Source organism: Ceratotherium simum, chromosome 16, assembly GCF_057802395.1.
Source record: "Ceratotherium simum simum isolate JZ-2026a chromosome 16, ASM5780239v1, whole genome shotgun sequence".
NCBI classification, from domain to species: Eukaryota; Metazoa; Chordata; class Mammalia; order Perissodactyla; family Rhinocerotidae; genus Ceratotherium; species Ceratotherium simum.
In genome coordinates, this window is record NC_141915.1 from 62,409,470 (window position 1) to 62,434,359 (window position 24,890).

Sequence of the window (24,890 nt, forward strand, 5' to 3'; positions counted from 1 at the left end):
GGGAGCGACTTGAAGTGCCAGGCCTGTCGACTGTGGCACCTACATGGCACCTCTGCACGTACATGGCTGGATTCTCCCAGCGAGGCAGCTGGGTTCCTAGAGGGAGTGTCCCAAGGGGTAGTGTCGGGACAGCATGTGGCCAAGAGGCCCCGGCAGAGGGTGCCTGGGCTTGGAAGTCAGAGCATCGCTTCTGCCAGGCTCTGCTGGTTGAAGCGGCTGGAAACCCACTGGTCTGTGGGAGGGGAGCATAGTCCCCACAGACCCCAGCTCTGGGTGAGAGGCATGTCAGAGAACCTGCCACATAGGGTGACCATATAGTTTTATCCAAACTGCATATCTGAGAGTAAAAGGAGGCTCTGTTCGTAATTAAGCTGGGCCACAGCGTCAACTGGGATTGCCTGGACTAAGTGGGTGACGGTCACCCTCAGTCTGATGCCATTCTGAACTGGCCCAGAGGTGCCTGTCCAGTGTCCTGGCTTTCTCCTCACAGATCTGATGCTCCCGCAGAACCAGCTGTGTGTTCACGTCCTGTTTTGTGTCTTGCCTTCTCCTAATCGATGGCCTGCATTTCCCCAATGAGAGCTGGCTGAAGTGACAGCTTCTTTGTGAAGTGTTTTTCTGAACACCGTCATGTCCCCCACCCCACCCCCACCCCCCACGTGACTGGCGTCTCAGTGCAGGTTATGTGGGTTTCCGTCATACCGCTTATCCCACGGAATCGTAAATGGGTATTTTGGTGCTTCCTGGCTCTCTCCCAAACTCTAAGTCCCTGAAAGGAAGGAACCCAATGCTTCTGCTCAGTAAGTGTTTGTTCTGTAAATGGATGACTTCTGTCTAAAGTGTGTTAAATTGGCCATATTTGAATTTACGTGGAGTAAATTAATTTTGTATTTCGTGTAAATTATACCTAGGCAATAGATCTTAAAGGAAAATAGTTTTCAGACAAACAAAAGGATGTATCTATATTTGCTTGGTAGGAAACATTTCTGATCTCCTTGGTGAATGCATTTTACGTTCATTTGCATTTTATTTTCAAAGTGGCTCGATAAAATAGAATGTCATTGCCCCCATTTTATATACTGAGGAGACTGAGATTCAGATTCCTGCCAGTCACACAGGTGGTCCATGGTGGTCTGCGTGGTTCTAAAGCCAGGGAAGGCCCAGTGTTTCCCCCGGCGCCCTGTTGGTCTAGTGCTTCTCTGTCCTACATCTGTGGAGGGTCCCTCAGCAGATTCAGTAGGTAGAGTATGAAAAATTTTTATTCTACGCTTGATTAGAGATTGATTGATCAAGCAATTCAGGAGATTTGTAATGAAAAAATGCCAGTCCCTTTCCCTGCTTTGTCAGTGCAGCTCCTCTCCGCAGAGACAGCTCGCTCTGTTCGGAGGGTGATTGCTGCCCTCTCTACATAACGTGCTTCTTGCCCCCGCCCGGCTTCGCACACAGTTTCATCTGTTGACTTGCTGGCTTGGCTAGTTTATACCACTGCTGCTATGTCCCAGCTTTGCTGGTGATGTCACTGTTGCCAGGAGCTCTCGTGGTTGGTTACCTTTGTAGCTGTAGTACCTGACAGACCTCCATTTCCTCTGCCATGCCCTCCCAGCAGGATCTCCTGACCCCACCTCCTTTCTTAAGGGGGTGTTGTTGGGGCTGGGACCTCTCAGCTAGCTGTGCCTTCACTTGTACGTTATCTGAGTTGACAACATTTGCATTCTGTTCTGTATCCTTACTAAAGTCTTATGCTTTGTTTAGAATTATTAGCTTGTAATTTTTAGAATCAACAGCATTTATATTATTATGAATAATGCTGCTCATGGCAGGGGTTTCATTTTCTGTTCTGCAGTCCCAGTGTCCTTATGAAGGGGTATTGTGCCTGGTGTTAATGTCAGTTGGATTCTGCTTTCTGACATTCCCATTGATCAAAATCCTGCCATATTTTTGTTTCATGTGTGGACCATAATTTGTACAGTTTTGATTTTCCTGTAGTTTGCTTATCTTTTTCTTTTCTTCATCAGTCCTTAATAATAGCCTACTTCTAATATATTCTGTTTATTGCTGAGACCCCCTTCTGCTCTTCTGGAAGATTTTGCTCCATGTTTCTGCTGACTCTGGAGCCCCTCTAGGGTCATCTGGGCAAGCTGACTCCTTCTCCTATAGCCACCCAGGGTCTAGTCTGGAGTGTCTTCTCACTGCCCCATTGAAAATTTGTTGAGATTTCTTGCTATTGGATTTAGGAGAAAGCATTTAGTCTTTTACATTAAATATGATGCTAGTTGTGGGTTTTCATAGGTGCTGTTTATCATGTTGAGGAAGTTCCCTCCTGTTCCTGGTTGATTGAGAGTTTTATCATGGATGGGTGTTGGATTTTGTCAAATGCTTTTTCTGCCTTTATTGAGATGATCATATGTTTTTTGTCCTCTATTCTGTTAATATGTGCATTACATTAATTGAGTTTTGGATGTTAAACCAGCCTTGCATTCCTTGCCAATAGGGGATAAACTCATTTGGTCATCAGGTAAAATCTATTTACTATGTTCCTGGATTCAGCTTGCTGATCCTTGGTTAAGGATTTTTATGTGTACATTCATGAGGGATATTCATCTGTAGTTTTCTTCTGATGTCTTTGGCTTTTGTATCAGGCTCGTACTGGCCTCATACAATTAGCTGGGAAGCGTTCTTTTCTCTGTTTTCTTAAAGTTTGTGTCGGATGGTATTGTTTTTTCCTTAAATACTTGCTAGAATTCATTAGTGAAGCCATGTAGGCCTAGGGTTTTCTTTGTGGGAAGATTCTAAATTACTAATTAAATTTCTTTCCCTGATACAGTTGTATTTAAATTTTCTATTTCTTCTTCAGTCATTTTTGCTGATTTGTGTCTTTCTTGGAATTTGTCCATTTCCTTTGAGTTGTCTAATTTGTTGTCATAAAGTTGTTTATAAAATTCCTTTATTATCCTTTTAATTTCTGTAGGATCTCTTGTGAAGTCCCTGCATTCCTGATTTTATTTTTATAAAATAAAATGTATGTGTGTGTGTATACATGTATGCACATGCACACATATATACATGTATATATAAACACCTGTTTGTGTTGTTGAACCATTTTAAATTAAATCATTGTACTGGCTCTAAATACTTCAGCATGTATTCTGCTTAATCATTGAGCCACGTTGAGGACTTCTTTTCAAAACAAAAGAAAATTTCATTATTCCCCACATGTTGGTAATTCTGATTTCAGTATCCATTGGAAGAAAACACGTAGTAGGTATTTTGAGTTCAGTAGCACTTAAATGTGAATTTGGGTGTGTTAATCCAGACTGTGTCTGCACGCTGTGCAGGTGCATGGTGGCACAGCCTCTTCTCTGGCTGACTCCTGACTGGGTGCAGAGTGTTTTGGTGGGCAAGGTTTAGAGCCTGTAATAGTGATTCTGATGCTTCAGCAGCTGAGAGTAAATCTTCAGGGTGGCATTTTCTACTTCACTGTCATCGAGAGCTATTGGCATAATTTGAGTGTGTTTTGCAATTTTAGAAAATTTGGCAAAATTTATGTTAGCAGTTATTTTTATATTAAGACATTTATTTGTGTTTTTATTTGAGTGTACGGTTACTGAATAGCACTTTCAATCATCGCTTGAAACCTGAATGGTTTTTATAACTTGTGGACTTATAATGTTTTCAGATGTTTTTTGTATGGTACCAGTTGTCATTGTGTGAAGAGGCACTGCTGTGTGGATGGCCTTGTGCCCTGAGAACAGAGGGGAGGAGGGTGTCCCTGGACATGCAGGTGTGTCTCCGCAGGGCACGTTGTTGCCATGACCTGGGACATGTCAGCCCTGAGGGAAGGGCCACCAGCACCCCCTCCTTAGCTCTGCTACCTGGTGTCTTCTGCTTGGAGGTGAAGTGGGATCCTCAGCAAAGCCCCTGTCCTTGGCAGGGGTTCTCTGTCACATGATTTGTGCATATAGCAATTCAGAGCTGGAACAGTCACTGCCAGATTATTCTTATGAACTTTGACATATGGTTTTTTTAAAGTTAGAAGTGTCTGTCCTATAAGCTTTGTTGTCAGGGTCTGAACCATCCTAGTCCATGTTTGAAAACCTGGCCTGGCTCCAGGTGTGCTGCCAGGTGGACATGTGGAGCTCCCGGGGGCCTGCAGTGGCAGAGCTGAAGGGAAGAGTGGCTGGTGTGAGAGCAGTGCCACTACTGCTCTGGGCGGTAGCTGGGCCACACGGTGTGGCCCACTCTTCTTACTCTTGGTCCTAGGCTATCTCATGGCCACCAGGTTAGGTATCTGTCCTTCTGTGCCAGTCTACTGGGCCTGTCATGGCAGTTGGGAGGCAGGAGGCTGATGGCCAGGCTGCTCCTCCCTTTTAGCTCAGATGGAGCCCACTCTCATGGTCACTTGCTGCAGGAGGGTGGGTGGGTGGGTGGGGAGGTGCCGAGGGCTGTAGGGCGCCTCATCCTGGTGCTCACGTTGTGCCCAGACTCACCCAGCTGCAGGACAATCTCCTCCTTCCTTTCCACCAAGCCATCTCCCTGACTCCTTTAGAAATTCACCAGGAAGAAGCTAGGGGATCCAGGTGACTTCCCCCTTATCATAAACCCAAATTATAAAGACACAGATTTTCAGTGTCTTGGGACTGGTTTTCTAAGCCATGAAATGGGTGCATCTCAAATGTGGCCTGTGAGAATGCGGGTCCTGTCTGGCCAGTTGTCAGCACCTCGCACGTTGTAGGGATGGCTCCTTCTGTGGTGATAGTGTAAGGGCACTGAAGGCGGTAGAATGAAGGAAGTGTTCTGAACTTCCTGATCTGGAGTGGTGGGTTCAAGGTATTGGGCTTGAACGGGGGAGAAAGAGCAGAAGAGCGTGACTTCTGCTGAGGGGCTTTGCAGAGTATTTTACAGAGTGATTCCAGGTCCGTGAAGGGAGCTGACAAGACAAGGCTGCATGACGTGTGCTGGGAAAGGCAGTGGAGCCGTAGGGTCCCTTTCTGGGAGATTGCACTGTGACTTGTGTGTTGTGATGTCCCTGGCCTACCTCGGAGCGTTGACGCTGCACAGGCCCAGGGCTGGACGGGTGGCTAGTCTCTGCGTGAAGTACTATGGACCAGGGTGTTTGGGAAGTCCCCTTCACCTCAGCTGAGCAGCTCCCGGACTGTCAGGACCTGGTGTCGGGGATGAGGGGCTCTGGAGAAGATGGGGCCACGTACCTTCAGAGGCACTTCTTACCTTGCTGAGTAAATACTATTTTTGAAGGAAAACAAATTTTTTAGCTGTTTCTTAGAAGTGCTCAGCGCTAGGATTCTCTCTTTAAGGGGCTTGGATGCTGTGTGAATTGTCCCATTTGTCTTCCAGACTTGAAAGCGGAGGATAAGATTTCAAGTTGAGAATTCAGGGGTCTCAAGGTCTGCGAGTTTGGAGGTGGTCATTGGTTACAAGGGAAGTGACCTGTGGGTGTCAGTCCCATGGGTCCAGGTGACCAGCGCTGCCGGGCCCCACTGGAGGGGCGGATGTGTGCTCTTCTCGTTTGCTGACTAGGAAGGAATGCTTGGGTTCTTCACCTTTGCATGAGATGCTTCGACTTGTAACTTTTATCCTTTGGTATCTTTATTTATACACAGGAATTAAAACACCCAGAGAGATGCTTTGCTCTCCTCCTTAGAGGCTAATGCCCTTAACTTCAGCTTGGGCCTGGTCAGCAGGGAAGTCTCCGCCCTCCATGTGAACTGCGCTTTCTTGTTGCCTCGATTTTTCGTTGCTTCCTTTTAAGATTCCCCTCCAGTCTCTTGTAATCCCTTTCTTTATCATGTACAGAAACTGTTCTCTTGTTATTTGGGGGTGACTGTTTAGAATAAAAATTCTGGAAGATGCAGTGAATTGTTTTGATAATTTATGTTTTAAATTTGTAAATGTATTTGCAACATTTTAATAGAATTTTTTTTTTCAGGCACAAATATTTAAGCATGGAAAACGTGAAGACTGTTTACCCTATGGTAAGAGTTATTTGTGGCAGAGGGTGTGTTGTGTGCTGTGAGTTTGCCCTGTGCATGATCACGTGTGTCTCCTTAACATTTTATTCGTAGGTACAAGAATCTGGAATTTGCTATATTTGGACACTATCATAGCTCTTTGGTTTTTGTTTGTTTTGTGTGTGCATGTGTGTTTTAATAATCTGACTTTTAGGTCTTGTGCAGGAGGTCTGGGTTCCTGACGCCTTGCCTGGCGGGACTTGATCCTGGGGGACTTGGTGACATCGACACAGCCCCGAGGTCTCCCGCTGTGTTCTTCCTATAGCCACAGCCACATCTTTTGCTTTTTGCCTCATTCTCTTAATTTTAGATTGAACTTCAATTTATGAAAATAAGTACAGTGATTCTTGCTGCAGAGAGGTTTACTACCTGGACCAAAAGAAATTTCTTAGAGCTTTGTGTTTCAGAAGATGTATAAATCAGATTTGAATAGTTGAGTCTATTTTTTTTTAAAGTTTTCATTGTAGAAAATTTCAAACACGTATACAGGAAGGGAGAATGGTATAACGAACTCGCATAGTTCTATCACAAGCTTCCGGTTTTTAATTCCGGCCACTCTTGTTTCCTCTGTACTGCTCGGCCCACCTAGACACCCTGTCATTTCATCTGCTTCTCTTTCAATAGGTGTCTCTAAAAGATAGGGACTCTTTAAAAACATAACCCTGCTGTCATTATCACACCTGAGAAAATGAGCACTAACCGCTCAGCATCTGCACATCTTGTCCTCATTGGACTTGCACATGTGGCCCCGGGTCTCTTTTGAGTTACTGTCAGTTATTCCCAGGTTAGTCACTGCGCCCGTTTGGGTCTTTTGGGAAATCATTCAGATGCTCTTACAACTTGTCTTGAAATCCCGCCCTCCTTGTCACACATGACACGCCATCCTGTGCGCTTTCATGGCCTCGGCTTCCCCCTGATGCCCACCTCGTTCCCCCAAACAGCCTTGGCAGCAGAAGAGCTGGTCACGCCATTTCCCTGCTTATAGAGACCCTCCCCATCAGGTTTCTGGTCCTCCCCTATTCCGCAGTCTCGTGCCTCGCTCTAGTCCTTCCTGCCTGATGCCGTGTGACTGCCCGGTGAGACAACAACAAAACAACACAAAGAATCCCAAATCCGTTTGCACATCTCCGGTAATCCTTGGCCTGTTCTTTTACCTGCCAAGCCTTTGCATAAGCTGTTCTCTTTACTTAGAAAGGCTTCTCCCTCTCTCTTGGGGCTCCTCTTTGTTCTACCAGCCTCCGCGTTTGATGCTTCACAGTGAGAAAGTTGAGCAGGCTCGACTCTAGCTCACTTGGTAAATGACATGGGATGAAGGGGGTCTTTATGAAACAGAGTTAAGGGGTTCAGTGTAAATTTATGACATCACACTGCATTTGAGGGGACCTGTAGAATTGTCTGTGGTTTTAATGTTGTAGATGTTCAACACAGATGGTGCAGTTTGGGAGATCATATAAAATCCTTGCCACCAAACTGAGCAGAATGTGCTGTTGTTCACAGCTGCCCCCGTTCTTACGTGCCTGGATGGCTGCAGGCTCCCCGACAGCAACCAGACCCTGCTCCGGAAACTTGGGGTGAAGCTTGTGCAGCGGCTGGGCCTGACCTTCCTGAAACCCAAGGTGGCGAAGTGGAGGTTGGTAGACCAAGCCATGACTACGCACGGCCTGAGCGCCTGTCGATGGCGGATGTGGTGACCACCTGTGTTTCTGGTGGCCATGACAGAGTGGGCTGATGGGTAAAGAGTATCTTCTGCTTTCATTTTTTTCTTAGTCTCAAGAGTGTTTCTGATTTTGGAAAGAGCAGTTTTCCTTTTGGTTATTTTCTGACCGTACATCTTCCAGTAAGAATAATTAGAGCCGGAGTGATGACAAGAAAAGCTTGTTTTTGCATTTTATGTGACATTCAGATACAATACAGCTTTACTAACTTGGACTTGCTGTGGGGAAAGCTCTGTTTTGATCAATGATAAATCTGAATCACAGGCTTCTTTCAGAGAAAACAAACTCACTCCTTAAGGTTTATTCAGAAAACAAAGCTGTCTTTGCCTGTTGGTGGAAATGACATCTTAACAGTCTGTAGGTGGCCAGCTTTATTAATAGATTGCTTTCAAATTGGTGGCTCCCATGGAAACAGACTTTTCCACTGTGCTTGGGGTACTGTGTTTTAACAGTCTTCAGTTTTATTTCAGGTATTAATATGTGTGGTTTGGGAAGAATGATTTAATTATGTTCAGCTCAGCCTTTGTCTCCAGTTATAGCAGATTCCAGAGACATGTGTGATGTTTTACTGAACTGCCTTTTGGGTGTTCTGCATATAGCTTGTTTTATAAGAAGTGGTTTATGTAAATGTTAGTAGTTAGTTTCCAAAATGCTCTGGAAAATTAATGTTTGGTGCTGAATGAGGGTTCAGAGAAACAGAAGCAGTAGGATGAGTGTGTGTATATGAAGAGGCTTATTCTAAGGAATTCGCTTGTGTGATTGTGGAGGTTAGTGACTCCCCAGATCTTCAGGGTGAGTTGGCAAGCTGGAGACCCAGGAGAGCTGATGGTGTCATATGAAAGCCGGCAGGCCTGAGACTCAGGAAGAGCCCGTGTTTCAGTTTGAGTCCAAAGGCAAGAAGAAGACCCTCTTACTCGAGGGAAGGTCAACTTGTTTGCTCTCTTCAGGCCTCCAACTGATTGGATGAAGCCCACTCACATTAGGGAGGGAAGTCTGGTTTACTCAGTCCACTGATTTAAATGTTAATCTCATCGAAAAATACCCACACATCCATCCTTTGGGGCTTCAAAAAAAAAGTCACCTCATTCACATAACAAAACACACTTTCATCCAGAAATGGACAAAAAGCAAGTATATATTTCTTATTACAAATCATAATATCACAGCTATGTAACAGAGTACCCCAAAATTTAGTGGCTTAAAACAATGCATTTTTAATGTCACCTGGGAATTGCCTGCCACTGTCCTTGTTTTATGGAGTCGGAAACTGAGGCCCAGAGAGATGAGGCCTCAAATAATAACACCTAGAATAATGTTTGACCAAATGTCTGGGCACCCCATGACCCAGTCAGGTTGACACGTGACAGTGACCATCACAAGTGCTATAAGTATTTATGTGGGAAGGAGATAGTTAAGCATCATAATTCTTTTTTTTTTTTTTAAAGATTTTATTTATTTATTTATTTTTCCCCCCAAAGCCCCGGTAGATAGTTGTATGTCATAGCTGCACATCCCTTTAGTTGCTGTATGTGGGATGCGGCCTCAGCATGGCCGGAGAAGCAGCGCGTCAATGCGCGCCCGGGATCCGAACCCGGGGCCGCCAGCAGCGGAGCGTGCGCACTTAACCGCTAAGCCACGAGGCTGGCCCTAGCATCATAATTCTTTTGTTCAGTCTACATGTCCCTTTATGTTGACTATGATTATTGATGTGGTTGGTTGAAGGCTACCATCTTATTTGTTTTCTCTCTCTTTCATCTTTCCTTCTTTTTGTATTTTTTTCATTTTATCTCCTCTGTTATGTTTTTGTTGTATCTTTTAGCGTCACTGTCTTACTGGTGACCTTCCCTTTAAGAGGGGTGAGCCTGCCTGGCGGGCCGTGACTCCCTGGTGCTGCTCTCTGTCCTGTCTCGGGGAGGCCCTGGTGGGGTGGGTTTCCTTCCGTTCTGCCTCTCCTGGAGCGTAGCCCCCCTCCTGCAGCATGCTCCTCACTCCTACTGCACGGCCTTTCAGTCCCCTCTTGCTGGGCCCGCATCTCCGTGCCTCCCCAGCATTACGTGACCTCTGAACTCTGTTCAGCTCTCAGCCTCCCAGCTACTCTCTGATGGTTCTTCTGGATCTTGCTCTGCACACACATCTTAGGGGTTGCCCAAGGATCCAATAAGATCTTTGTGCAGAATTTTGGGGTTCCTTCTCAGCAACTCCCTTTTCTCCAACATCTGTCCCCAAATACTGGCCATCTCAGTAGTGGCGAATGTTTTTTTCTTCCACCTGGCAAGACTGCTGCTGTCTGCCTGGGCTCTATTTTTCTGTGCTGCAGTTTAGAAAGTGCCTTTGGGGAGGAAGCAGAGGGGAAGTGTGGTGCCCCGGGGCTTCCCTGCTCTGAGGGACTGTAGCCCAGCCTTGGTTGTGGTCTCTTGCCTTGCCAACAGTTGGTTTATATGTTTTGTCGAGGTTTTGTGCTTGTTTATGGCAGAGGGCTAAGTCTGCTGGCAGCCTACAGTCTGTCGTCTTTCTGGTGTCATCAGGTCTCTGGTTACTGAGCACTGAGGATTTCTACCTTGCGATTAATGTGTGTGCTCATTCGAGGAGAATAATAGGACACCGACCACAGCCGCCACAGGACTGATCTCTGACTCGTGAGCGTCGTGCTGGCTGCTTTGTGATCCTGACAGCAGCCCTGTGATAGCTGGTGATGTCCACCTGTGTTGGTTATCTGTTGCTATGCCAATTCCAACACCAACTCTGATGTGGGTTTTTCCCCCACACCAAGCAATTCTCTGAAACCAGCTGAGTGTCCTAGAGTTTAACTCAGTTCTCACACTGTCTACCCGGAGATAGCGTCAGACCCCACAGGTCAAGGGCTCAGTCCCACAAGACTGTCCCTCCATCCCCGCTTCAGATGCCAGTTGCAAGTGCAGGTTGTCACCTGTGCTTCTGACTGATAGATTATAGATTGGAGGTTCCCACGACCCCTCTCCTCAGGTTTGGTTAGCAGCTCACAGAGCTCAGGAAGACATTTCACTTACTAGATTACTGGTTTATTATAAAAGGACGTAACTCAGGAACAGCCAGGTGGAAGAGATGCATAGGGCAAGTTACAGGGAAAGGTTGTGGAGCTTCCTTCTGTGCCCTCTCCAGGTGCGCTGCTCTCCTCAATCTCCACATGTTCACCAGCCGGGAAGCTCTCTGAACCCTGTCCTTTTGGATCTTAATGGAGGCTTCATTCCACAGGCACGGTTGGTTAAGTCATCGGCTATTGGCAGTTGGTTCAACCTCCAGCCCCTCTCCCTCCCTGGAGGTCAGGGGGTGGGACTGAAAGTTCCCGCCTTCTATTTACATGATCGGTTCCCCCAGCAGCCAGCCTCATAAAAGTCACCTCATTCACATAACAAAACACACTTTCATCCAGAAATGCACAAAGACCAAGTATATATTTCTTATTACAAATCATAATATCACAGCTGCATAACAGAGGACCCCAAAATTTAGCAGCTTAAAACAATGCATTTTTACTGTCATCTGGGAATTGCCTGCCACTATCCTTGTTTTATGGAGTTGGAAACTGAGGCCCAGAGAGGTGAGACCTCCATGAGTTGTTCAAGGCCACAGTTAACCATGTCTGAGCTGGTGTTCGAGTTTCCTGTTCTGTCTCCAGAGCCCAAGTCATCCATGTTCTGGAGTCGGCCTCAGGCTGCATCCCCCAGCGTTCACTCCGTAACTGGACTTGGACACCTTTTATACTCCAGGCCCTGTCCTGAGGTGGACCACTTGAGAGTCAGGCCCATGTGTGTCTCACACCCACCTTGTGGGAAGGGAAGGCGGCATTTATGGGCCTTGCTCTGCACAGGCCCTGGTCTGGGTGCTTCGCGCACATCCTCTCATCCATCCTCGTCACAGCCCTCTTCGTAGGACCTCATTTTACCAATGGGGAAACTGAGGTGGCAAGAGGTTCAGGAGCTGTGCAGAGTCATACAGCTGAGCCGGCCTGTGCTGGTGGCCCCTCCACTGTCTGCAGGGGAGATAATGCTGGTGGCCTCCACTTGAGTGGGGAAGAGAGCTGTGGTTGGTGGGGACTGTGAGAGCATGCTGGAGGCAGCGTCTGTGGGAGCTGCTGCAGTGACAAAGGGCCGGCTGGCATTTGCCTGGGGGGTGGTGGGTGGTGGCCTGTTCTCGCTGGGACAGGAGGCAGAGCTGTTGGAAAGGCGCTGCCTGCTTGTAAGTAAGGACGAGGCCAGTGGGTTGTTGGAACGCCCTCCCTGCGCTTCTGTCAGATGGGTTCTCATTGTCGCCTTTATCACCTACCTCTCTACCATGAAAACCTTACGATACGTGAGGATTCCAGAGTAGCCTAAAATTTGAATCTGTGTTCTGTAGCTAAGTTAGGTCATTATCTTTTCTTGGCAGTCTGTGCTGATGACACTTGATACTCGCTTCTTCCTTTGCATCCTGTCTCTGTAAAGCATGAGGACTTCTCACAGGCATCCTTGAGGATTCCAAGTGATGCTGAGTTGTTGATTTCAGTTATCAAGATCATTTGTCTTCAGGCGTTGGTCATGACCGCAGGTCTGTGGTTGTGTGCTCCCTGCAGGTACCAGCGTGGCTGCCGCTCCTTGGCTGCTAACCTACAGCTCTGTGCCCAGAGTCAGACAGGGCCCCAGACGCACGCCAAGATTCCCGACAGCGATGCAGACGACGACGATGTCCCTGAGGAGGTGGAGAGCGTGATAGGTGTGTGGGGTCCCGCAGCCTTCTAGGGAGCCTGTAGTGGACCGTTGCCTGGCTCTGGTCTGGGCAGGGTCCGTTTGCTTCACGCTGGGGCTTCTGGGCATCAGCTCCTCTAAGCTGCATTTCATTGGCTGCACCACCTCCTTCCCCTCTTTGTGCTGGCATCACGTGACCTTCTGTCACCTTCCTCGCCCACTGAGCACGTGGCCACTGGCCTGCAGTCCTGATACCCAGCCCTGCACCACACGGGAACATCCGCGCTCACTGGGGCCTGACATTCCCCCCACTGTTCGCTTCCTTGTGTGAGCCGTCCTGTTTCCACGCTCTCCCTGTGCGCCTCAGAGCCCAGGAGCACACCCTTCGCCCTCCCACCGGTCCCCACCAGTGTCTCAGGCCCCTGCTCATGCTGCTTCCCCATGCCTAACCTGGGTGCGTCCAGCCGGTGGCCTCGGCGTTTTCCTGGGGAAATGGAGTGGTGGCTTCCCTGGCCCTGCACCTTCCACACCTTGCCATGCCCCTACCACCTCAAACACGCGGAGCTCTCCGCCTGACCCACTCTCATCCCAGGTGGCATCCCCTGCTGCACAGAGGGACAGAGCCCCGTGTGATGGGCTCTACATAACTCTGCCTGCTCCCTGCCCCCGAAGGTGGACCAGGCCCCCCCCTCAGCAGGGCCAGCCTCCTACTACCCCCTCCTTGTTCGGCTCTCCCACCGCCCACCCCCCCCAGCCCCCTGCTTCATCTCCCTCCCACCACCCCCTCATTGGTGTTTCTCGTATCCCCACCCCCTTCCTTGTGGTCTCCTCCTCCGCCTCCTCCAGTGCTGTTTTGCTCTCTGCTCACATCCACTTCCTTCCCCTTCATAGTAGGTTTCTTCCCAGAGTTGTCTACTCCTGCTGTCTCCCCTACCTTGGGGCCCTAGACTGCCCCGGTCACAGTGAACTTGGACACCTTCACAGGCTCCTGTCCTTCCTCCGAGCCAGGCCTTTGTGGGTGTTTGGTGCCCTTGTCAAGGTTTCCACTGACTGGGGCTTGCAAGGCCCTTATGAAGGCGGCTGACACCTCCCCAACTTCCTTCGGGCCTCTGTGTGGCTTTTCCTAAAGTCTGGCCCGTCTCCAGGACCCCGTCCCCATAGAGCCGCTCCTCTGTGGCCTCCTGCAGACACTGTTTTCTCTGGGAACCCTTCCTCACCTGCTTGGTGAGGAAGCTTGGTGACCTCTGGCCTCCCTTGCTGGTGCTGTCTGCCCGGTGACTGCTCTGAGGGATGGGGCTGCTTCTTAGGAACAATGGCAAAAATTGACTTTAAATGATGATTTAAAACCATAGAGAAGGAAATGTTATTTTCTTTAATTGGAATTAAGATCTTAGTGTAATTCCCTTCCTGTGCTCTTTTGAGTGATGTGCAGGGTGAGTTCCTCAAGCTGGGAACTTGAGAACTTACCTAGCAGTGGGATGATTAGACTGGGGGTACCCTGGAGCTCACGGCCCTGCCTTCCTTGTTCTTCCAGAGCAGCTGCTGGTGGGGTTGAAGGACAAGGACACCATTGTGCGCTGGTCTGCTGCCAAAGGGTAGGTGTCTGGCTGTCTGCTCAGCCTTTTCATCGCTCAGCGCTTCCTGTGGGGTTTGAGAGCAGCAGACGGCTTAGAGATTTTTAAAAGATAGAATGATTTTTTCTAATTTACGTTTCTCTATGTTCTGATTTTAAAGATAATGCCTGAGGTTGATTTGAAGCTCCTTCATTTTCTCGCTTTATGGTGAGAATTGTGAGCACGCTATGTTTGCCTTTTTTGCCGTTCCTTGCTCTGCCACGTCCTCGTCACCACAACCCCACCCCCTGTGCCCACAGAGGAGCGCTGCCCCCATGTAGTGAGCAGGCGCCCCGAGTGTGGGCTGGTGTCCATCCTCTGCTGTGCCTGAGGGAATAGCCTCAGAGAGGCACCCGGGGAGCGTGGGGGAGCGCGGCTCACCCAGCAGGCCAGGCCTTGCAGAGCCAGTGGCCGGTGGGGGCAAAGCATACAGTAGATGTTGAAGATACGCTGAGCCCTCTGCCGTGAAGAGTGAAGCGGGTGAAGGTGCTGGGTGGCTCCCTCCCCATGGTCCTTCCAGGCCTCTGTGCCCGTCAGTCCAGACGCACGACACTCGGGGCTGACGGGCTCACGTAGGGGCTTCCCCTCAGCAGAGGGCAAGCTCTGAGCCCAAAGTCACGTCTGGTTGGAGTGCGATAGGCCAGGAGGGAGGGGCTTCCTGGGACACCTCTAGCCAGGACCCAGTGGGGGGACGCCAATCCCACATTGGTGGCCTGATGGAGTCGGCATGGTCGGCATCCAGTGTGGAAGTGGGGCAGCCCACTGGGCAGGACGGTCTAGGGGATTCAGGTCAACAGTGTGGCCCAATGCTGGGTGCTGTTGTCCGTCAGTGACGTGCTGTATGCCCCGTGGGCTCGGTCCTCCTCAGACGCATGCAGACACCTGTCCTGTCTGTTTAGTCTGTTCACGTCAACATGATGGGGAGGCGACCTTCTGTGGAGCAGAGCGTGTGCGAGGCTGGCTTAGGGTCAGCCTCTCCTTTCCTTTTTCTGAGCGAAGGAAGATGGCTCCTAGTTTGGCGTGCACCCTCTGTGGCAGGCTGTCGATGCTGACGAGCATTGCTTCTCTTTTTCAGCATTGGTAGGATGGCTGGAAGGCTTCCTAAAGAGCTGGCGGACGACGTGGTTGGGTCTGTGTTGGACTGCTTCAGGTATGTGAGGAGATGAAGGGAGACGTATTTCTGGGTAAAAGCAGTGGCTTTTCTTTCCTTAAATCCTTTTTCACTAAGCTATGTGTCAGAGCCCCAAAGCCTTTTTTTTTTCTTTTGAAGTTAAATTGCAGAGCTCTAGTTATTTCTGGTATATATTTTTTTATCACCTTAGACTCCATTACATTTAAAAACCTTAAGGCAAAAGAATAATCAGTTTTGAACTTATACACACATAGATATTTATCCTTAGAGAAACCTGTGGTTATTGGAGTGAATTCAGGCCTGCACGTCTAGGAAAACTTCCTGTGATGACGGCGTGTTCCAGATCTGACTTGCTGGAGCCACTAGCCACGTGTGGCTGTTGAGACCTTAAACAGAGGCTAGTGTGACTGAGGTCTTAGTTTAAATTGTACTTACTTTTATCAGATTTGAACTTGCACAGCTGCATGTGGTAGTGGTTGTGTTGCATCTGTGGCCCTTCAGAGGAGTCTGGTGTCTGGGTGGTGTGTGGCCTGCCCACAATGCGGGTGTGGGCCGGGATGTGCAGGTGGCGGGTTTTTGGTGTCTTGAGCCTGGGGCCTACAGGCCAGGGTTGAAGGGCAGAGCCCCCTGGCAGTGCAGGTGGACTCTCGGGCACGTGTGCTTGGGTAGAAGGCACAGTGAGTGGGGTTCCTCGCCGAGGAGCCTTCAGTTGGTGTGTAGATGTCTCTCCTGGTTTCAGAAGCAGGTGTGTGGAGGACGTGTGGTGTTTGTTAGACCCCCTCCTTGACTCCTGCCTTCGTTAGCCCGTTGCTTTTCTTGTGGAACTACTACTGTGTTGGAGAAAGCTGTGCTGTCAGCACTTTTGGGTGCTTGTGTATGTGTGTGTGAGTCACTGAGACCGCTCCGTGCGCGTCCCCCAGAGTGAGCGCTCCCGGAGCAGGTTTCTTCCTGCATTTAGCCTCGAGCTGCTCAGTGGCAGTTGAAGGAGTGCAGATAACGGTATGTCAACTGTTGGTCATCTTTTTCAGAATAATGCTATGTGTGTGGCTGTGTCTTCTGGTGGAAATATCTCACCATTCTCTGCCAGCAGAAAACATAGCCCTTATCAGGACTCTCTGCGGAACCCATGGATGAGGGAAAGAAAGCGTTTGCTTCTTGTCCATGTGCTTCCCCATCAAAACGTGACGATTCTGCTGGCTTGTCTTAGGGCGTCTTCTTGGAGTTCTTTTCTGGTGGCATGGTGGTGGGTGTGCTGGTGACGCTGGGACCCCGCTGGTCCCGGGCACAGAGGTGTGTGTCCCTGGGTGGCTGCTGAGGGGGTAGCCGTGGGAGTGGCTGTGGCAGAACATATTGCCCACAGGAGAAGGCAGAGCTTTGAGACTGGATTTTGGAGGGTGGAAATGCCCTGTGGCCTGTCTTCTCCGGCCTGTCATCTGGGGTGGCCGTGTCCCTCAAGTACTCTTTGTCTTTTTCTCTTTCCTCCTTAGAGTATTTCTGCACATTCCCTCTGGTCATTTTTAGCTGTCTGACCCAACCTTCCTCACGCTGTCCTTGCATAGCCTCCTTCCCTCCCTTCTCACTGGCCCTCTCGAGTCCCTTCCCGTTTGGCCTCCCCTACCGGCCCAGATCCCCAGCCTCCTCACCTCTCCAGCTGCTGCGCCTTCTGCCTGAGGCCTGTGGACCGTGAGTTCAGCACGTCTCAGGAACTCGTTGGTTGTCTTTGCTCTCAAAGGACTTCTCTGGTCGGATGTGTGGTCCTTCTCCAGACCTGCCGTCTCAGTCTAGTTTCAGTCATCCTGGTTAGCTTAATCTCCAAATGCTTCTTGGCCTTTATTTTGTTGTTTTAATGAGTTCCGCTGATTTTTGTAGCCAGGTTGTGGAGAGTGGAAATGGTCTTACTGCTCTTGATTCCAGGGCCGGCAGACACAGCAACAAGCAGGATGTTGAAGGAAGGGGCCTCCACCCCACATCTGAGCAGAGGCCTGAGTGCACCCACAGACAGTCCCTCCCTGGACGGCACCTGCGCCCATGGGTGTGAAATACCTGCTTGTAGAGCGAGGCATAGACAGGAGTTAACCGCAGACGAGACGTTTGAAGACACCGAGAGGCAGGGACTATCTGAGTGGAGGGGATGTGAGGTGGGGCGGGGGTGGCAGGGCTGGCTGGAGACCTGGCCCAGCTGCTGCTCTGATCTCGTCGCTCCTTTTATGTCCTCTTGGGATGTGTGGTGAGTGGCTAGCCTTTTCTGAAATGGTCAGAAACAGGACATTAATTCCCTTGACTGTAGGAACACCCCGCTCCCAGGACTGTTACTTCACTCACTGCCCTGTTTCCGGGCCAGGGTATGTGGCCTGTTGCTGCACAAGTCCCCAAGGGGGCTTTACAGTGAGCCCTACAGGACCAGTGTGAGCAGCGCGGCCATCCTGTGTCCAGCCTGTTGCTCCCCTCCCTGTGTCCCATCCCCTGAACGTGCAAGTGCCCTTCAATACCTGTGGCCCCCCGCACTCCCACCACTTAGAAAACCATGGTTTAGCTCCTTGCTGGCCACAGCAGCATTACTTCAGGACAGGACCCCGGAGTTAGTGCGTTCCAGACCCACCAGTCCAGGCCATGGCAGGAGCAGGGTGCCCAGGGAGGAGGGGAGTAAGGCCCGGTCGGCCTTGCTGGGGTCCTCTGTGGCCTTGCTGGGGTCCTCTGTGACTGCTGTCTGAACTAAGCCCCACGGGTTCTCCAGTTAACAAATGGACCGCAACTCTGCAGCCCCGGGTCCCGGGTGTGCTGTGGGTCCTGCTGATTTACCTGAGTCTCTGAGACGTTGAGAAGTCTGTGGTGGTGCCACCGTGGCTTCAGGGAGCAGCCCCTGTCTCAGTAGGAGATGTACCACATGCTTCCTTTCCATTCTTCTCTTCTAGTTTTATTGACGTTTTTGACTGGGTAATATTTTAGTTATAAATTCAAAATGAAAGTTGATGAAAGGCCTCCCTCTGTTCTGCACCCCTGCCCACAGTGTCCCCTCTTCCTGGTTACCCAGGGGCACCCATTTCTTCTGTGTCCTTCCAGGGACATTGGATGCAGAGGTGAGCAGATAACTAAGAACCTCTTCTCCATTCATTTTACGTGGACGGTTGCTTGCCCTCCACATGGTTCCCCTTGTCACCTTTGAGGTCGTTCTCGTCAGTTTGGTGCTTTCCATTGCCCTTGGTGATCTGAGGCCAATGTCCCTGAGCCCGTCTTGGCCTTGCCTTCTCTGGAACCTGCCTCCTCCTGTCTCTGCCGTTTGCTCTGTCTCCACTCCTCTGAGCCCTGTCCTCTTCCAGGATTGCCCTGGGCTTGGGTCTGGGGCAGGGACTTGCCCTCTGCCACTTGGTGGAGTGCTAGCGTTTCCTGGCTCAGTGATAGCATGGTATTAATGTTGGTATTTTGCATGCCTCTGTCCACGTCCGCTGTGTAGGTTGGGCCTTAGAGAGGGTGGGTAGGGCTGAAGTCTAGCCACGCGCCCGGCGCCCTGGGGAGGAGGTGCCTTTGCTGAGTCCCACAGGCTCCCTGTGTCTGCCTGGAGTGGGCAGGACACGATGGTCCCCTTGTCCCCTCTTGGGCCACAGGTGTTTTACAGCCTGATGGAAGGTCCTGCTACCTATTCACAGCCGCTGACAAGTGACAGTGCACACATTGGTTTAGAAATAGACACTGGCATAACTGGCAGTTGTTTTAGTGATAACTGAGTCATCACAATGCTCATCTTTTATCAGGTCTTTCAGATGTTATTAAATCTTTATGAAAAGCATGAAGCATCTTTCTCTAATTAAAATCCTGAAGTACATAAACTGCCAATGTTAAATTTTGGAAATGGTTGTACAGCCTTTGGGACAGACATTTAATAAAACATTTGGAACTTAAAAAAATTATAATTGGAATTGAGTCACCAGTTATGGCGAGGGCCAAGGGCAGCTTTCGTGTCTGTCTCGGTCAATCTGTCCCCAAGGGCCAGAGCAGGGCCTGGCACACAGGCCTCTCCCTAAGTGTCTGCTGAGTGAACAGTAAGCCTGGACTCTCTCCTGTCTGAATATTCTTGGGCTTGTTGCCGGCTAGTAATGTGATTTAGTTGGTTTTTCTAAATATTTTTTTGCCATCAAATTAATTTTTGTAGAAAGGAAAGAGTCCTGTAATTTCTCTTGCTTTTTGGGGAAGTATATTCCCATGTTTGTGTTGGCAACCAAGTGTGGAAACTCGCAGAACAACCCATATCAGTATAAGAAACAGTTATTCTCACTATTTATAATGCCCGAGTTGCACCTTTAAACAAGAGAGCTTCCAAACCACTTCAGGAAAGTTTTATTAAATATAAAATTTTACGTATAACTTGATTAATTGGCATTGCAATTGTTTACTAAAGGTTTGTATTTCAAATAGGGCAAAAAAATTATCTAAATGCCATTTCATCCTTACTTTTTTATCTCGAGTTCAATCATTAGAACCAGCAGCGGTGCACCATGAAAAGGAGGTCTCTCTGCCCCTTTCTGCTAATGTATTTTAACCTCGACTTGACAGAATCCTGGTGTTGTGTGGCCCAGAGCTTCCTCAGGGATGCGGTTACTTTAACGGGGGGAGAGGTGCTGGGTGTGCGGTCGGCTGGAGCATGTGGCTTAGTGGGAAGCCCGCCTGGGGCCCGGGGTGCAGCCGAGGCACACTATGGACTGCTGTCTCTGTAACGGCATGTGGGGCCGACCCAGGACTTGTACTCGTAGTCAGAGATCTGAAGAGAAGCACTGAACAGGGCAGTCACCTCAATTAAACTGAGTGTTTCATTTCTTTAGCCAACTGGTAATTTAAAAACACACTGACGGGTTTCAGTGAGGCTCGTGGGCGCAGGATGTAGACTTGCACTGTGTGGGCACCGGAGGAAATGCCGACAGCAGTACTCTGGTCTCAGGCTGTCTGTGCTCTCAGTTTTCAGGAGACAGACAATGCCTGGCATGGCGGGTGTCTGGCGTTGGCGGAACTGGGCAGAAGAGGCCTGTTGCTCCCTTCTCGACTTGCGGACGGTGAGTAGCTGCAGCACGTTGCATTGTCAGGACTGTTTATAGCATGGGGGGTGCTTCCTCGTATCCCATCTCCCCGGTGTGGCCCGCCCTGAGCACACCACGTCTCTGCCCTCACGGCTAGCTTAAGTATTTGTAGGAGAGAACATCCCAGACTGTGTCTCTCAAACTTCTTTCTTATATTGGCCTTTCTAATTTCCTAATTGCCTCTTCTCCCTGCTGTGAAATTTTAGTACCACAGATACACTGTATATCTGGATGTGGGGCGCCGTGAACCACTGTGATGTCTGAGATTTTCTTGTCCCCCAGAACCAGCTTTCACCCTTGTGAAATGGGGTGCTGTGGCCCGTTAAGAACACAGTGTGCGCTGGCTCTGTGCTTCTTGTCACCTGGAGTGACGTCATGGTTCCTTGGGAATAAAGCTCACACTATCGAGGGGATGGGTGGAGGGCCTGAGCAGGGGGAGGCGGGTGCAGAGGGACCCCCAAGCCCTGGGCCTGTGTGTCCCAGCTGTCGGGCCTGGTCACTCAGAGGTGGGGCGTGGGGCCGTGGCCACATGAAACCCTGGCTGTGGTTGGTGAGGAGCGTCCCTGAGTGTGGCTGGCGGTGCCTCTGTGGACAGAAGGAAGGGATACCCACGAAAGTCGGAGAGGGCCCTATCCTGCAGTGTGTCACTGTAGACACCACATGCCCTGGGAAGTGACTTGTGTCCAGAGTAAAGACCTCTGTGCAGAGATGGGTGTGGCCCTGCGTCTTCCTCACCAGCACCGTGCTGTGGGGCATCAGAGGAGCTGGCTGTGCACTTGGCATCGTGAGGCACGAGGGGAGCTCTTAGCCCCGTGGTTCCTGTTTACTCTTTCTGCTCGTTTTTTGTAGCAGCTTTCTTGAGATATAATTTATATACCATGAAGTTCACTCATTGAAAGTGTACAATTCAGTGGTTTATAGTATATTTACAGAGTTGTGCAGCCATCATCATAATCTAATTTCAGAACATTTTCATTGTGCCACAGAGAAACCCTGTGCTCAGGAGCACTGACTCCCCATTCCTCTCAACACTCCCAGCCCCAGCCCACAACTGATTTGCTTTCTGTCTCTATAAATTTGCCCTTTCTGGACAAGAGTGGTCTTTTGTGTCTGACTTATTTTACTTGGTGTAATTTTTTTCACATTCATATTGTAACATGTAACAGTAGTGCTTCCTTCCTTTTTGTGGCTGAGTAATATTCCATTGTATGGATAGACCACATTTGTTTATCTGTTCATGAGTTGACGAACATTTGGGTTTTCACCTTTTGGCTCTTATGAGTAACGCCAGTATGAACGTTTGTGTACAAGGTTCTATGTGGCTGTGTTTTCAGTTCCCTTAGGTGTAGACCTAGGAGTGGAATTGCTGGATAATATGGTAACTCCATCTTTAACTTGATGAGGAACTGCCAAACTGTTTTCCAAAATGGTTGTACCATTTTACATTCCCAGTAACCGTGTATGAGGGATCCAGTTTCTCCACATCCTCTCCGACATTTATTTTTCTCTGTTTGTTTTTTTTTTTTTTTTTTTTTAAAGATTTTATTTATTCATTTTTTTCCCCCCAAAGCCCCAGTAGATAGTTGTATGTCATAGGTTCACATCCTTCTAGTTGCTGTACGTGGGACTCAGCCTCGGGTTGGACGGAGAAGTGGTGCCTTGGGGCGTGCCCGGGATCCGAACCCGGGCCGCCAGCATCAGAGCGCACGCACTTAACCGCTAAGCCACGGAGCCGGCCCTGTTTGTTTGATAATAGTCATCCTAGTGGGTGTGAAGTGTTATCTCATTGTGGTTTTGATTTGCATTTCCCTACTGACTAATGATATTGAGCATCTTTTCATGTACCTGTTGGCCATTGTTGGAGAAATGTTTATTCAAGTCCTTCGCTCATTTAAAGAATTGGGTTGTGTTTTTATTGTTGTTATAAGAGTTCTTTATGTATTCTTCTTGTCATATACCTTCTCTTATCAGGTATATGATTTGTAAATATTTTCTCCCATTCTATGGTTGTCTTTTCACTTTTTTGGTGGTGTCATTTGATGTACCAAAGTTTTAAATTTTGTTGAGTTCAGCTCATCAGTCTTCCCTTTTATTGCTTATGCTTCTGGTGTCATAGCTAAAAATCATTGCCTATCCCAGAGTCACAGAGATTTACCTCTGTGGTTTTATTTAATCTTTTGTTCCATCCTAAGTGACTTACACATTTATTTGTGAAAATAGATGTGTGTGAGTGAGAATGTGTGAGAGTGTGTAAGTGTGTCTTGGATGGAGATGAAATCCCTGCCTGTGTGGTGCCAACTCCAGTTCAACTTGAGGGAGACTAGAGCCTTCTCTCTGCTTTTCATGCTTGAGCCTGGCTGGCGTGTTTGTGCCCCCCGTGATAGCTTAGGATGTCAGCAGCATCCGCTGATCATAAGCAGCCGACGTGAGAGTATGTGGGTGTTGGTGTCGTAAACGAAAGTGTCAGGCTGTTGCCTGAAAACTGAGACATAAAATGTCATAAGTTGTTCCGTGATCTTCACTCGAATGGCTGGCCACGCCTGCCTGGTGGTGCCCTCTGTGTCAGTTTCTATGGAGTCTCTCTTTTTTATTGTGAAATTTTTGTTGTACATTATTGTTTGTCAGTCACCTTATAAATGCACCCCTTCACCCCTTGTGCCCAACCCCCACCCCCCTTGCCCCTGGTAACCACCAAACAGTTCTCTCTGTCCGTGTATTGGTTTATCTCCCACAAATGAGTGCAATCATGCAGTGTTTGTCTGTCTGGCTTATTTTGCTTAACAAAATACCCTCCAGGTCCATCCATGTTGTTGCACATGGGAGGATTTTGTCTTTTTTTATGGCTGAGTAGTATTCCATTGTACCTATATACCACATCTTCTTTATCCGTTCATCATTCGAGGGACACTTGGGTTGCTTCCACTTCTTGGCTATAGTGAATAATGCTGCAATGAACATAGGGGTGCATAAGCCTCTTTGGATTGTTGATTTCAGGTTCCTTGGGTAGATACCCAGTAGTGGGATAGGTGGATCATAAGGCATTTCTATTTTTAATTTTTGGAGGAATCTCCATACTGTTTTCCATAGAGGCTGTGCCAGTTTGCATTCCCACCAGTAGTGGATTAGGGTTCCCATTTCTCCACAGCCTCTCCAGCATTTGTTGTTTTTTGTCTTGGTGATTATAGCCATTCTAATGGGTGTAAGGTGATATCTTAGTGTGGTTTTGATTTGCGTTTCCCTGATGATTAGTGAGGTTGAACATCTTTTCATGTGCCTGTTGGCCATCTGTATATCTTCCTTGGAGAAGTGTCTGTTCATTTCCTCTGCCCATTTTTTGATCGGGTTGCTTGTTTTTTTGTTGTTCAGTTGCATGAGTTCTTTATATATTATAGAGATTAATCCCTTGTTAGATATATGGTTTGCAGATATTTTTTCCCAGCTGGTGGGTTGCCTATTCATTTTGGTCCTGGTTTCATTTGCCTTGTAGAAGCTCTTTAATCTGATAAAGTCCCACTTGTTTATTTTTTCTTTTATTTCCCTCATCTGAGTAGACATGGACTTCGAAAAGATCCCTTGATGACTGATGACAAATAGTGTACTGCCTATATTTTCTTCCAGGAGTTTTATAGTTTCACGTCTCACCTTCCGGTCTTTCATCCATTTTGAGTTAATTTTTGTGTATGGCAAAAGAAGATGGTCTACTTTCATTCTTTAGCATGTGGCTGTCCAGTTTTCCCAGCACCATTTATTGAAGAGATTTTCCTTTCACCGTTGTATGTTCTTAGCTCCTTTGTCAAAGATTAGCTGCCCGTAGATGTGAGGTTTAATTTCTGGGCTTTCAATTCTGTTCCATTGATCTGTGTGTCTATTTTTGTACTAGTAATATGCTGTTTTGATTACTGTCGCTTTGTGGTATGTTTTGAAGTCAGGGATTATGATGCCTCCAGCTTTGTTCTTTTTTCTTAGGATTACTTTAGCAATTTGGAGTCTTTTGTTGCCCCATATGAATTTTAGTATTCTTTGTTCTATTTCCGTGAAGAATGTCCTTGGGATTCTGATTGGGATTGCATTGAATCTGTAGATTGGTTTAGGTAGTATGGACATTTTAACTATGTTTATTCTTCCAATCCAAGTGCATGGAATATTTTTCCATTTCTTTATGTCATCATTGATTTCACTCAGTAATGTCTTATAGTTTTCATTGTATAGGTCTTTCACTTCCTTGGTTAAATTTATTCCTATATATTTTATTCTCTTTGTTGCAATTGTAAATGGGATTGTCTTCTTGAGTTCTCTTTCTGTTAGTTCGTTGTTGGTATATAGAAATGCAACTGATTTCTTTAAGTTGATTTTGTACCCTGCAACTTTGCTGTAGTTCTTGATTATTTCTAATAGTTTTCCAGTAGATTCTTTAGGGTTTTCTATATATAATATCATGTCATCTGCAAACAGCGAGAGTTTTACTTCTTCATTGCCTATTTTTATTCCTTTTATTCCTTTTTCTTGCCTAATTGCTCTGGCCAGAACCTCCAGTACTGTGTTGAATAAGAGTGGCGAGAGTGAGCACCCTTGTCTTGTTCCTGTTTTCAGAGGGATGGCTTTCAGTTTTTCCCCTTTGAGTATGATGTTGGCTGTGGG

General features: G+C 48.2%; 1 protein-coding gene across 7 annotated transcripts in view; it reads left to right on the top strand.

The window, feature by feature from the left end:
- The window catches only part of TBCD (tubulin folding cofactor D), a 202,786-nt gene that overhangs the window by 39,472 nt on the left and 138,424 nt on the right, over window positions 1-24,890 (top strand). For all 7 annotated transcript variants that reach the window (XM_087441863.1, XM_087441861.1, XM_087441864.1 and 4 more), the window contains 6 exons: window positions 5,945-5,990; window positions 7,524-7,656; window positions 12,330-12,469; window positions 13,976-14,036; window positions 15,130-15,204; window positions 20,134-20,228. In XM_087441863.1, coding sequence (XP_087297989.1) covers window positions 5,945-5,990; window positions 7,524-7,656; window positions 12,330-12,469; window positions 13,976-14,036; window positions 15,130-15,204; window positions 20,134-20,228 — 550 coding nt within the window. The remainder of the gene's footprint in view (window positions 1-5,944; window positions 5,991-7,523; window positions 7,657-12,329; window positions 12,470-13,975; window positions 14,037-15,129; window positions 15,205-20,133; window positions 20,229-24,890) is intronic.